General features: G+C 41.9%; 1 protein-coding gene across 1 annotated transcript; it reads right to left on the bottom strand.

Annotated features, from left to right (window-relative positions):
* Positions 1 to 8,912: 8,912 nt before the first annotated feature.
* On the bottom strand, positions 8,913 to 10,420 carry LOC146496003 (transcription factor Adf-1-like). Its single transcript, XM_085144438.1, has 2 exons — positions 9,900 to 10,420; positions 8,913 to 9,758 (listed from the first exon to the last, which is right to left on the bottom strand). Exons 1-2 carry the CDS (start codon positions 10,027 to 10,029, stop codon positions 9,517 to 9,519), a joined length of 372 nt encoding a protein of 123 aa, XP_085000564.1. The 5' UTR covers positions 10,030 to 10,420; the 3' UTR covers positions 8,913 to 9,516.
* Between the last annotated feature and the right edge of the window lie 3,112 nt (positions 10,421 to 13,532).

Below are 13,532 nucleotides of genomic sequence, written 5' to 3'. Positions count from 1 at the left end.
CTGAAATGCTAAACTTTCTGAATTGAAAGAGCGTGGTAAGTTTGACATGTAACTACTGTCGAGGGGGTCTCTGGTAGTGATAACTTTTTGACTTCGCTTGGCTTCCTATTTAAGGACTTTCCCGGATCAAAGGAAAACCACATTAAAGGACTTCTTTGACGTAACACATCAAAACCTTCTATGAGGTAAGTCGTTCGAATGCACGAGAATTCGCGCATGCGCAACCGCCCGCGTTAAGCTCGTAACTCGGGTGCGCGTGGCAGAAGAAAACTGTTTTTTTTTCTTAAACCTTTATTTAAACATCAGTACAATACAAAAATGGAATTAAACAGTACCACAATAATGGTGTTGTACTTACAAAAGAATTGTATGCATAGATAAACAAATACAAGAACAGTATTCAGAAACAACAATATAAATATGCTAGGGGGAAAGTAACTGATCAAGCCAAAGAATAAAGTGATTGAAAGATCTTAATTTTTTCACATACACCAATAGTTTTTATAACTTTTGGGTTAGTGGAGTTCTTAATTGAGTTAAGATACTGTACAAGTTCAAAGGAGAATACATAAAAAGAGGGATGTCTTCCTAAACATTTGGACTTGTGAATCAACGAGAAACTGGTCCAGTGAGCTCTCACGTGTTCGGCTGCGGTCATGTCGGCCGCACTTTGAATTTTGTTGCTCTTTTTCTCTCCATAATACGGTTACTCGGAAACACAGCAGAGTTCGTCTTTTTTTTATCCTGCAAGTTTGTCCCCATTTACTCCGCAGTCCAGTAGATGTTTTGTTAACAAAGAAAAGAAAATATAATCCTTACTTGATTTATTAAGATTAAAAAAAATATTAAAAACTCTTTAAGAGGTGGCAACATGGTAATATGCCGAGTGGCAGCGTTTTCCTTTCTCACTTCCACAGAGTTTTTCTTAATAAGTTGGAATGTAACAACTTTCGGTATAAACACTGTCAATTTTACTCGTTTTTTTAAGGCATGTCACATAGATCAATCTTGTATTTATTGACAATATCAAGTAAAAAGGAATACAGTTTTAGTGGTTTGTTGTGGCAATTAAAGCATTTTGTGTCACTTTATACAAAAAACACCCCAAAAAAAACAAAACCCAGCTCTTTGCTCAAATTACTGCAGCTGTATATGTGTCGAGTTTGCCTTTGTGCTTGTCCTTTTCTTCCCATCAAATTTGACAATTTGAACACACACTTGAATTAAGATTGATATATGAAGCTAAAATTTACAGCAATCATTATAAACGTTAAACTTTTCCATTGTGAACAGTTGAGCAGAAGGTTTGGTTTTGACACAGAATGATCACTATATCAAATTATACTGTAATACATTAAAATACAAGTACTGATGACCAGACTATACATATGCTACACTTTTTTAATTTGTGGTTGACATCAAGAAAAGACAACAAAAGTCAACTTGTTTTTAATTTGTATTTTTTTTATTTTATTTAATTTTAGTGCCAATTAACTAAGAAGTCTCCCGAAGGTGTTTTGAACTGTAAGGTGGAGGGCCTGTAGGACCTCCACCTTACAGTTCAAAAAACCATCTTTAGAAAATTCCAGCAATCAAATGATCCCCTATGAGCAAGCACTTGGCGACAGTGGGGAGGAAAAACTGCTCTAAAAAGCAGAAACCTCCAGCAGAACCAGACTCATGTAGGGGCAGCCATCTGCTGCGGCTGGCTGGGTACGATGGAAAACACAAAGGAGACACAGTGAAGATATAATAGTTTTTTAGGAAAACTGTAAAGACTTTTAGGAATTTTGATTTGAAGCAAGGCAGTGGAAAAGTCAAGGTCTTTAGTCATCGCTGCCCTTAAAACAGCATCTGAAGGGATACATAATAGCTCTTCCCACTGCTGCAAAGAACCTGGCAATTCTGGACTTTTTTGGAGGACTTGTGAGGACACCCAAATTGATTTTCAAATGCTTCAAAATAGCCTCATCAAATGAACTATCACTTGCAAAAGCAGCATTCATGACCTGTTCTGTGGAGCCAAACTCCTTGACGAGTCCTTTAAACATTTTTTTGGTCAATTGACTCACATTCTTGTCCAGATTTGTTATAGACTCCTCAGTGCTGATTTCAGGTTGCACCAAGTTGTTGAGATGTTCAATGATGTCTCCTAAAGTTTTGTTAGGTAATGAAAGCGGCTTTTTTAGGCTCTTTTTGTACTGAGCCATGAGTCTAGCTATAAGACACATGGCAAGGTTCTCGGATGCTGCCTGAGATGACACTGACACTTCTGAGAGCTTTTTCTCCAACTTTTCTGAGGGTTTCTCTTTAGACATTTCAGACAGTTTTTCCTCTAACTTTTCTGAGGTTTGCTCCTCAGACTTTTCCAAGAATTTCTCCTCAGACTTTTCCGAGGGTATGTCCTCTGAGAATCTGTCCTCTGACTTTCCAGACATTTCCTCCTCCATCCTCTCAAGAACTGGTGTTGAACTTGAACAAGAGGATGTTGAGCGTTTCTCTGGTGACTTGACCTGCTTTTCCAGAGACGCTGGTCTAGAAGGACAGGGTTTTTTAGATTCTCTGACACTTTTCTGAGAATAGTCTGATTCTGTGTCTCTTGCCCGTTTCTGTCCCTTTGCAATGACCTTTTGGATCTCTTCAACAGCATCAGACACTTTTTCGCTCTGAACAATTTCATCTATTGTTTCACCATCAACCAAAAGCAGAATCTTTTGCAAAAACTTTCCAACTGCGTCTTCTATGATTACATAAAGGACTTCAGGAGAAAAGAAAACTCTCGATTCAGCTACTTGCTGTGGTGTCTTGGAGATGACGGAGTCTGATAGACTTCTACCCATAACAGTTGTGGGAATTTGGTATATACGACTTATCATTAAATGGTCGTACAGTTTCTCTGTCAATTCTCTCGAGAAATTCTTCACTTTCTCGCTTATTTTAATGTTTTCGAGCCTTTCTTGGATAATGTCATGTTCTTTTTCTTTTGTGAACTCGCTGTATATGTCACTAATTTCAGATTTGATGACATTAAAGCTAGTTGGAGTAGCAGATTTGATCATGTTTCCCAGAGTAGATGAGCTTCTAGAAGGGGCACAGACAGACATGCTAGAATTTGAAAGAGGAGTTTCGCATGCTGAACCTGGGAGGCTGACACTCATACTGTCGTGGGAACCCATTCTCTCAGTTTCAGGGGAGTGGGTTACCTTTGACAGACTAATAAAATAGTCTTTGCTCTTCTTCACTGTTGTTTTCAGCTCCCCTTTCATCTTTTCAAAATGTTTTCCTGCAATCTTGGAAAAATGCAGTTTGCGTGATTTTTGCGGTGCAGAACGAGCACGTGAGGTAAAAAACTCTCTCACTTTATCAAAGATGATTCCCCCGTCGAATCCAGATTTGGGTGAGGTACATTTCTCACTGTGACAAGAATAATCAGTGTCAGTGCACTGGAGATTGTCAAGTATAATATTGACAATGTCAGCTGCAATTTTTTCTACTGGGGTCTCAGGTGGAATACTTTCTGCCTGCCTTTCAGCTTCTGCACATTCCCCACTTTCTGAATTTTCTTTCTTTTCTGAAAGTTGCTCTATTTTAGCGGGTGGCTCAATTTCCATATCGCTGTCATCATCGGATAATTCATCATCTGTAAAATCTGAATCTTGACACCATTTGGTCAGAATCTCACTAACCTCCTGGGTGGCTGATTTGACTGAGATGCTGGACTCAATGCTATCTTTGCTGGACTCAGACTTACTTGAATCGCTTTCCTTTCTCATGCACGGGCATTTCAGTTTACTTGCATATCTTTTCAAGCATGAGAGAGCATGAGAAACCATGACACGCAGTTTTCTAATATTACAAATTGCCCCACTGACGTAAACAGCGGGGTCTGATGGTAAATTGAAGCGCTCTCTGACCAGGGCGACTATATATTTGACCTTATTTGAAATCTCCTCCTCAACCATCTTTGTCAGCTTTTTAGCACTGCCACATATCTGCTTTGGGATATTGAGCGGGTTTGCAATAGTGATTGAGATGGAGTCACCAAATGATGGATTTGTTTCTATTTCTGCAGATGCATCGCTCTGAATGACGGGAAGAGCACGTCTCAAAATGTTGGCTGAGGTGATCTGTATGATTTCAGAAATCATATCAGCCAAAACTGCTTGAATATCAGAATCCCAAGCTCCATTTTCTATTAAAGTCCACTGTACATCATCGAGCTTGTTGAAGGCGTTATCGATAATCGGTGACAGCTCATCTGGTGATACGACCAGTGCGGTTTGAGTATTATAATCCTGTGTTGCAGACATTGTTATTTCACACGGATTCTCTCTGTTAAAATCTTCCTGAAATGCTAAACTTTCTGAATTGAAAGAGCGTGGTAAGTTTGACATGTAACTACTGTCGAGGGGGTCTCTGGTAGTGATAACTTTTTGACTTCGCTTGGCTCCTATTTAAGGACTTTCCCGGATCAAAGGAAAACCACATTAAAGGACTTCTTTGACGTAACACGTCAAAATCTTCTATGAGGTAAGTCGTTCGAATGCACGAGAATTCGCGCATGCGCAACCGCCCGCGTTAAGCTCGTAACTCGGGTGCGCGTGGCAGAAGAAAACTGTTTTTTTTTCTTAAACCTTTATTTAAACATCAGTACAATACAAAAATGGAATTAAACAGTATCACAATAATGGTGTTGTACTTACAAAAGAATTGTATGCATAGATTAAAAAAAAACCACAAGAACAGTATTCAGAAAACAATATAAATATGCTAGGGGGAAAGTAACTGATCAAGCCAAAGAATAAAGTGATTGAAAGATCTTAATTTTTTCACAAACACCAATAGTTTTTATAACTTTTGGGTTAGTGGAGTTCTTAATTGAGTTAAGATACTGTACAAGTTCAAAGGAGAATACATAAAAAGAGGGATGTCTTCCTAAACATTTGGACTTGTGAATCAACGAGAAACTGGTCCAGTGAGCTCTCACGTGTTCGGCTGCGGTCATGTCGGCCGCACTTTGAATTTTGTTGCTCTTTTTCTCTCCATAATACGGTTACTCGGAAACACAGCAGAGTTCGTCTTTTTTTTATCCTGCAAGTTTGTCCCCATTTACTCCGCAGTCCAGTAGATGTTTTGTTAACAAAGAAAAGAAAATATAATCCTTACTTGATTTATTATGATTAAAAAAAATATTAAAAACTCTTTAAGAGGTGGCAACATGGTAATATGCCGAGTGGCAGCGTTTTCCTTTCTCACTTCCACAGAGTTTTTCTTAATAAGATGGAATGTAACAACTTCCGGTATAAATTTTACTCGTTTTTTTAAGGCATGTGACATAGATCAATCTTGTATTTATTGACAATATCAAGTAAAAGAAATACAGTTTCAATGGTTTGTTGTGGCAATTAAAGCATTTTGTGTCACTCACTCTCAGAAATAGAGGTACGAGAGAAGAACATTTTTGTACCTATAGGTACATTTTTTAAAAGGTTCCGTTAAAAGTACAATACTGGTCTTTAAAAGTCCAGAAATGCCCCTTTAAAGGTTCAATTTGGAATAAAGTACAAATCTGTACCATTTTGACCTCTACTGCAGTGACAGTGGCAGAATGTGGTAATGGGTCAGCATGGGAAAATCTGGATGGGCCTGGTTAATTGTAAAATTCATATGAGATGTGAGTGTGCTCATAAAAGCTATAATGAAATCTGTTGGTCCTCTCCTCTGTACGTAAATTATCCTATGATGCAAAGAATATCTGTAACCTACCTCTGTGTAAGTTATGTTAAATTATATTAAAAAAAACACACACACACACACACAATGACATGCAGGCACAACCAAATGATGTTAAAAAAAACTGGTCCATTTCCATTTTATTAAGTTCCAGTTATAATTTTTAATGTTTTAAATCTTGGTTGTAGCCTTCAAAAACGTGAAATAATTTTACTGTTATGTTTGGCCATTTACTTTTTCGCTTTTACTACATCCTAGAATTGTTCATTAATTGTGTGGTTTTTATGGAATTTGCAACATCAAGTTAAACCGAGGTTCTTTGGAAGTTAAAATGTCAAGCAGGTTTTTATGTTACGGTGACTACATTTTTTGTAAGTTACAAATATGGCTCGCCAAGACAGCATAACGGTTTCTAAACAACTGCGCATTAATACCACAAAGTTGTATTTTCATGTGTCAAGTTCGCAACGCGCATTAATCCCAAAGGCTTAAAAGCCAGCAGCGATGAGTGCTCCGCCTCTGAGCTGACTAGCATTGGCGCAGAAAATGACTCTCCGGGGGTTATCCACGGAGGAGCTCCTTAAAAAGTTGATGGAAGAAGGCATTGATGTGTCAGACGACGAGGCGCTAAGGTTTAGAGGTAATTAGAGGTTTAGAGGTGATTTTGTGTTTTTATAAAAATTACAACGTGTAATTTTACAGTAGAGTTAGCAAAAGTCTGAAGAGCTAGATTTAACATGGGTGAAAGCTAGCAGTTAGCTAAGTTTTAAACAAAGAAAGGTACAAATGTGGACTATTTAGATGGTTGGTGGAATGTTCAACGTCTGTCTGCCCGCCGTATTCGAGTGTTTTATCAATAAATAGCGACTAACCGTGTACAACAATGTAAAAAAAATCAATAATTTCTCAAAACATGCTAGTATGTAAATATAGCTATTAACAAAATCGTTTTCTAAGCAAAATTTATCGCATCTAACTTGTTTCCCGCTCAAAGGGATTTTAAACAATGGAAGGTACACATTTGTACCATTCCACCTACTTAGTGGGATTTTCGAATATGAGAGCTGTAAGCTCTGCGCAGGGACACTTACGGTGTGTTCACACCGAACGCGATGGACACGAACAAAAACGCCCCAAACGCCCCTAATTTGACGCGTGCACATTCGCGCCTCAACGCGTGTCCAAGAAAAATCCATCGCCCGTCAAAATATCATATTTTGACGCGCGTGAACCGGAAATGTGGGAGGAAGTTGTGCCAGACCGGTATCTTTGCAAGATGGCAGCTGTCGAGTTAGCGCTTGAAGAGAGAGTCTTACTTCTCTATGTACTGTGGAGAGCAGAGCAGCGGCGTAAAAGACGTCCTCGCCGTACCTGGGTCCATCAGGTCCTCCAGAGACGTGAGCAGTTTGGTGAGTTTCACCATTTGCTCCAGGAGCTGCGCCTGGATGACGGCCAATTTCAGCGATATCACCGTCTTTCACTCGGCCAGTTTGAGGACCTGCTTTCCCGCGTCGGTCCCAGAATCGCCCGCCAGGATGATAGTGGAGGGTGCCTTCGGTATCCTCTCCTCACAGTGGAGGTTGTATCGGCGCGCCATGGAGCTCCGTCCTGAAATTGCGAAGAAGTGTGTGAAGGCAACTTGTGTTCTCCACAATTTTCTGCGCTGTGTGGACGAGAGAGGGGCACCTGCTGTGAGGGGTGTGGCACCTGCTGTGGTGGAGCCGTTGCAAGGCCTGGGTCGTATGGCAGCAAACAACTCCTCCAGAGAGGCTGTCCTGGTGAGGGAGAAATTCATGGCTCACTTCTCGGCGGAGGGAGCTGTGTCTTGGCAACCAAAGGAGTAGCCTGTTTGAAGTCCGAGTGACTTCCCCACAACGGCTCTTTTAAGAGCCACCCACAAACCTCTAAAGAGTGTTCCTGTCCTTTTAATTTTTTCTTAATAAATGGAGCTCTACTCCAAAATAAACTAACCTCTTTTTACTCTCTTAAGTAACTTGTCTTCACTATGTTCCTATATACAGTGTGGTGCAAAAGTTTGGGCAACCTTATTAATAGTCATTATTTTCCTGTATGAATCGCTGTTACAATGAAAAATGTCACTTACATATATCATATAGGAGACACACACATTGATATACACTAAATATTTATTTCATTTCTCTTTTTTTGTGTTGCCAATTTATGCACCTGCTTGATTTAAACAGTTATTGCACACTTTCTGTAAATCCAGTGAACTGCATTTCACTTCTCAAATATCACTGTGTGTGTCTCCTATATGATATATTTAACTGACAATTTTTATTGTGACAACCAATGATTTGTACAGGAAAATAATTACTTTTCACAATGTTGCCCAAACTTTTGCATCCCACTGTATTAGTATGTTTTGTCATTAGTATAATATGAAATAAATTCTACTTGTGTCAAGTCGGGTGCCAATATTTGCTGTGTAGTAGAACAGAGACATTTGTCATTATAAATGTTTATTTGAAAAAATATATAAATTCATTAACAAAAACATTTATCATAAATATATGAAATTTAACTATTTACAGACAGACAGGAATAAAAAGGACCCAGCTTGGAGTGAAAGAGCCTCAGGGAGAAGGAGGAGAAAAATAAGAACATTGTTTCTGCCCTGGAGAGCTGCTGCCTCATCAGAAAACTACTGATCATTAGGGTCCAATGTTTCCAAATTTAACACAGCTGTGCTGTTTTCAAAAGCTAATTTATAAATTTGAAATTTCACGAATTCTCGTGTCCGAGGCGGCATGCTCTCCAGAACAGGAACAAGGCCGAGGAGGAAATGTTCTGTTGGAGACGGGAGTGGCCTCTTTAGGGACTCCAGGATGGCCAGCTCCACCGCCGATGGACCGTCCTGGGACCCGTCCCTCGCCCGCCTTCGAGCTGTCCTCCTCTGTGGGCCTGTAAAACACAGCACAAAACAACACAAAGTAATGAGAAGGCTGCTACTAGATTTTCATTTTCAAAATTGAAAAAAACAGGATATAAACAGATTGGTTGTAGATATTTAGTAAAGGTGATCACAAGGGAATTCAAGCAAGTAAAAAGCTATCAGTGCTTGATGTTCATATCTGTGGGTGCAGCAGGAGGAGCTGAGGGACCAGGGACTGGGGAGCCAGGAGAAGAGACAGGGGAGGACTCTGCTGTATGATTACTTGACTCTATCAAGACAATATTAAATGTTAACAGGTTGAAGACAATAGTCATAGAGAATATTATATTATTATATACTTATATATACTTATATACTTATTATTATATACAGTGGTCTCTCATTTATTGCAGCACATGAACAGTAGTCACTGTTCTCACAAGTTGATTCTCAAAGTGCAAACCTTTGTCGATTTTAAAACGTAAAAGTATTATGCCGTGCTTTTTCTCTGTCTGTGGCGCCACTTTTGTGCGCCTTTTTTGCTCCCGGTGCAGGTGTCTATTTCCGAATGAGGGTCATAGTTATGAGTGTTTTTGTGCTGTTTTTTTCTATTGGACGTAGTGGTTATCAAAACCAAACATGATAAGTTTGGCAAGCGCAGGAGACAGGACACGGAGGAGATTTGTCATTTGGGCTGCAGAATGCAATGCACATCGTTGAAAGCTGTACGGTGCAATAAAAAAAATCAGCGAAAAGGCGAGGCAGTGACGGATGAACAGAACAGGACTACTGTATACTGTTTATTAATAAACAAAATATATTCCTGTATGACAACACGCATAAATTAACTGCCTACATTAATTCATTGTAAACATACCTTCTGACTGTCACTCCCCTGCTGCCTCTTCGGGCTGTCCCTGGTCCTCGGGGGAGAAGTTCTCCACGGTCCGCACCATATTGCCGCTTGTCTCCCACGGGGTGAGGAAGGGGTCCAGAAAGCCCATGACCGCGAAGAACTTCCATCTTCTCCCCGATCCTGCTGCAGACCCACTCCTCTTCTCCTTCTCTGTCTTCTTCTCCTTATTATAAGTGTCCCTGAGGCTCTTCCACTTTCTCCTGCAGATGTCCTCTGAATAAACGCATTATCTTGTTAGCGGAAAGGTATTTGTACATCAGTGGGAAAATAGCGGGACAGTAGGCGGGCTCGCTAGCTTTTGCGTGGCTTCATCGGGTCAGTCTGAAAATTAAAAAGAAGGAGGAATGAACTTACCAGGTTGCCCGATCTCCTCACTTATGTGCCTCCAAGCTAGGTCCTTTTTATTCCTGTCTCGGTAGAAGTAGTAGCTAGGATCATATAGCTCCGGGTGATTAGCCACGGCACTGATGAGCTTTTCCTCCATACTGAATGAAGAATCAAGGGCTTTGGCTGGATCTGCCCCTTTGACCTAGGTCAGAGCCACGTCACCAGGCTCTTGATTGGTTGTCGCGGCGCGATTTGACGCTGGAGTTCAGATTTTTCCAACTCGAGCGGTAGACGCGAAACGCGTGTATGCACAAAATGCAACACAAAAACTCACGCGCGTGGTTTTTTTCGCGAGTCAAACGCACCAGACGCGCTACACTGACACGCGTTTCACGCGTTTTGGCATTTTGGCGACGCAAATCTGCTTCCGAATTTTCGTGGGACCCACAATCGCGCATCATCGCGCTTTTCCATTGACTTTACATGTAAACCTGACGCTCTATTCGCGTCCATCGCGTTCGGTGTGAACACACCGTAAGACTACAACTCACCCTCAATATTACAAAACCAGAAGAAATGATAGTGGACTTCTGGAGGTGTAGTAGAGCACATACCCCAATCACCATCAACGGCATTGCTGTGTAAAGAGGGAACAGCTTCCATTTCTTAGGTTTACATCTGGCGCAGGATCTCACATGGTAAGTTCACACAAACAGCATACACCTTCATAGACAGCACAGTGTTACGTCACGCAGCGCAGTGTGACGGGTATGACCGCAGCGAGGTGTGACCTGTGTATCCGATGTCACTGGTGTGACGTTACGCAGCCTTTGCAGATGGCAGCACCTTGTTACGTCATGCTGAGTGGTATGACGGGTGTGACGGCAGTGCGGTGTGACCGGTGCGAAGTCACGCAACCTTCACAGAAGGCGGCGCGGTGTTAAGTCATTCAGCCTTAGCAGACGGCAGTGCGGTGTTACGTCAGGGGTGTACCATCTCACCCTCAATGTCACAAAAACAGAAGAGATGATAGTGGACTTCTAGAGGTGTAGTAAAACATAACCCCGAACACCATCAACGGCATTGCTGTGGAAAGATTGAACAGCTTCCGTTTCCTAGCTGTACATCTGGCGGAGGATCTCACATGGTCAGTTCACACAAACAGCATACACCTTCATAGACAGCACAGTGTTACGTCACGCAGCGCAGTGTGACTGGTATGACCGCAGCGAGGTGTGACCTGTGTATCCGATGTCACTGGTGTGACGTTACGCAGCCTTTGCAGATGGCAGCGCGGTGTTACGTGAGGGGTGTATACTGAGCTCTCTCCTGTCCTCACTCTACACCTACGACTGCATGGCCACTGGTATCTCTTATTTCATTGTGAAGGAGGATCTCAGTGCCTTTAAACTTTATTGCTAAGAGAACCATCTCACCCTCAATGTCACAAAAACAGAAGAGATGATCGTGGACTTCTAGAGGTGTTGTAAAGCACATACCCCGATGTGCTGTGGAAAGAGAGAACAGCTCCCGTTTCCTAGCTGTACATCTTGCAGAGGATCTGACATGGTGAGTTCACACAAACAACATACACCTTCATAGACAGTGCAGTTTCACGGGAGTGACAAACTGCGCTAACGGTGACACTGCGGTAACCGCGAAACCATGCTGCCCACGAAATCACGCTACCCGTGAAAACACGCTCATACATCATACAGCATCAAAGGGAGTAGGGCCACTGTCAGTCATCTTTAAGAAAAAAGATTCTATTTGTCATGTCGATGGGAAGCTTCTCAGCCTGGAAGTTATCCAAACTTTGGAGACTTCACTAGATCTACCTGAGACCTCTGGGGTTATGCTACACGTAAAAGAGAGAGCTTATACTACAGTGAAAGCCCCAAACTGAGCAGCAATGACACTTCCAAGAGTGAGGAAAACCCCACCGGCTGATGTGACTGTCCAACACCTACTTGAAAAAGGTGTTACCTTTGCTATGGGAAGTAAGACAGGAAGGTAGCAACTGTTTGCCCCTCCTGTCATATGCCAAACATGCCTCGAGCGAAGCACGAGTCAAAGTTGTATGTTGTATGTAGATTGTGAACACAAGCACTAGAAAATTGTTTTCCTCAAAAAGCGTCTGTTCTCCCTTAAACCGCGCTGCCAGTCAAACCGCGCAGGCAGCACGGTGTGATTGGGTGTGACGGACAGTGTGTCGGGTGTGATGGGTGTGACGGCAGGGTTTTCTCATCTGTATGACCGATGTGACGTCATGCAACCTTCGCAGACAGCAGCACCTTGTTACGTCACGCTGAGTGGTATGACGGGTGTGACGGCAGTGCGGTGTGACCGGTGCGAAGTCACGCAGCCTTCACAGAAGGCGGCGCGGTGTTAAGTCATTCAGCCTTAGCAGACGGCAGTGCGGTGTTACGTCAGGGGTGTACCATCTCACCCTCAATGTCACAAAAACAGAAGAGATGATCGTGGACTTCTAGAGGTGTAGTAAAACATAACCCCGAACACCATCAACGGCGCTGCTGTGGAAAGATTGAACAGCTTCCGTTTCCTAGCTGTACATCTGGCGGAGGATCTCACATGGTCAGTTCACACGAACCTATCTCTAATAATCGGCTATGTACCACAGGCCTTCAAGGTGGCTGCAGTTAAACCTCTACTCAAAAGGTGGAGTAGAGTTCCACAGGGTTCAGTGCTAGGACCAATTCTGTTTACATTATACATGCTTCCCCTAGGCAGCATCATTAGAAGACATAGCATACATTTTCACTGCTATGCAGATGACACCCAGCTCTATCTGTCCATGAAGCCAGATAACACACACCAATTAGTTAAACTGCAGGAATGTCTTAAAGACATAAAGACTTGGATGGCCACTAACTTTCTGCTTCTTAACTCAGATAAAACTGAGGTCATTGTACTCGGCGCTGAAAAGCTTAGAAATATGGTATCTAACCAGATTCTTACTCTGGATGGCATTACCTTGGCCTCCAGTAACACTGTGAGGAACCTTGGAGTCATTTTTGACCAGGATATGTCCTTCAACGCACATATTAAACAAATATGTAAGACTGCGTTCTTCCATTTGCGCAACATCTCTAAAATTAGAAATATCCTGTCTCAGAGTGACGCTGAAAAACTAGTTCATGCATTTATTACTTCCAGGCTGGACTACTGCAATTCATTATTATCAGGATGTCCAAAAAAACTCACTGAAAAGCCTTCAGCTAATCCAAAATGCTGCAGCAAGAGTACTGACAGGGACTAGAAAGAGAGAGCATATTTCTCCTGTTTTGGCTTCCCTTCATTGGCTTCCTGTTAAATCCAGAATTGAATTCAAAATCCTGCTCCTCACATACAAGGTCTTAAATAATCAGGCCCCATCTTATCTTAATGACCTTGTAGTACCATATCACCCTATTAGAGCACTTCGCTCCCGCTCTGCAGGCCTACTTGTTGTTCCTAGAGTATTTAAAAGTAGAATGGGAGGGAGAGCCTTCAGTTTTCAGGCCCCTCTTCTGTGGAACCAGCTTCCAGTTTGGATTCGGGAGACAGACACTATCTCTACTTTTAAGATTAGGCTTAAAACTTTCCTTTTTGCTAAAGCATATAGTTAGGGCTGGACCAGGTGACCCTGAATCCTCCCTT

Source organism: Neolamprologus multifasciatus, chromosome 19 (genome assembly GCF_963576455.1).
Source record: "Neolamprologus multifasciatus chromosome 19, fNeoMul1.2, whole genome shotgun sequence".
In the NCBI taxonomy this organism is placed as follows: Eukaryota; Metazoa; Chordata; class Actinopteri; order Cichliformes; family Cichlidae; genus Neolamprologus; species Neolamprologus multifasciatus.
The sequence above is the reverse complement of the archived record's forward strand: the minus strand, read 5'-3'. Positions and strand labels throughout refer to the sequence as shown.

What these genes read in the sequence shown, in the direction of transcription:
- LOC146496003 (XM_085144438.1), bottom strand. Translation starts at nt 10,029, where the DNA reads ATGGAGGAAAAGCTCATCAGTGCCGTGGCTAATCACCCGGAGCTATAT. An exon ending in TGAGGAGATCGGGCAACCTG is followed by an intron (nt 9,759 to 9,899) that starts GTAAGTTCATTC and finishes GCGTTTATTCAG; the next exon opens with AGGACATCTGCAGGAGAAAG.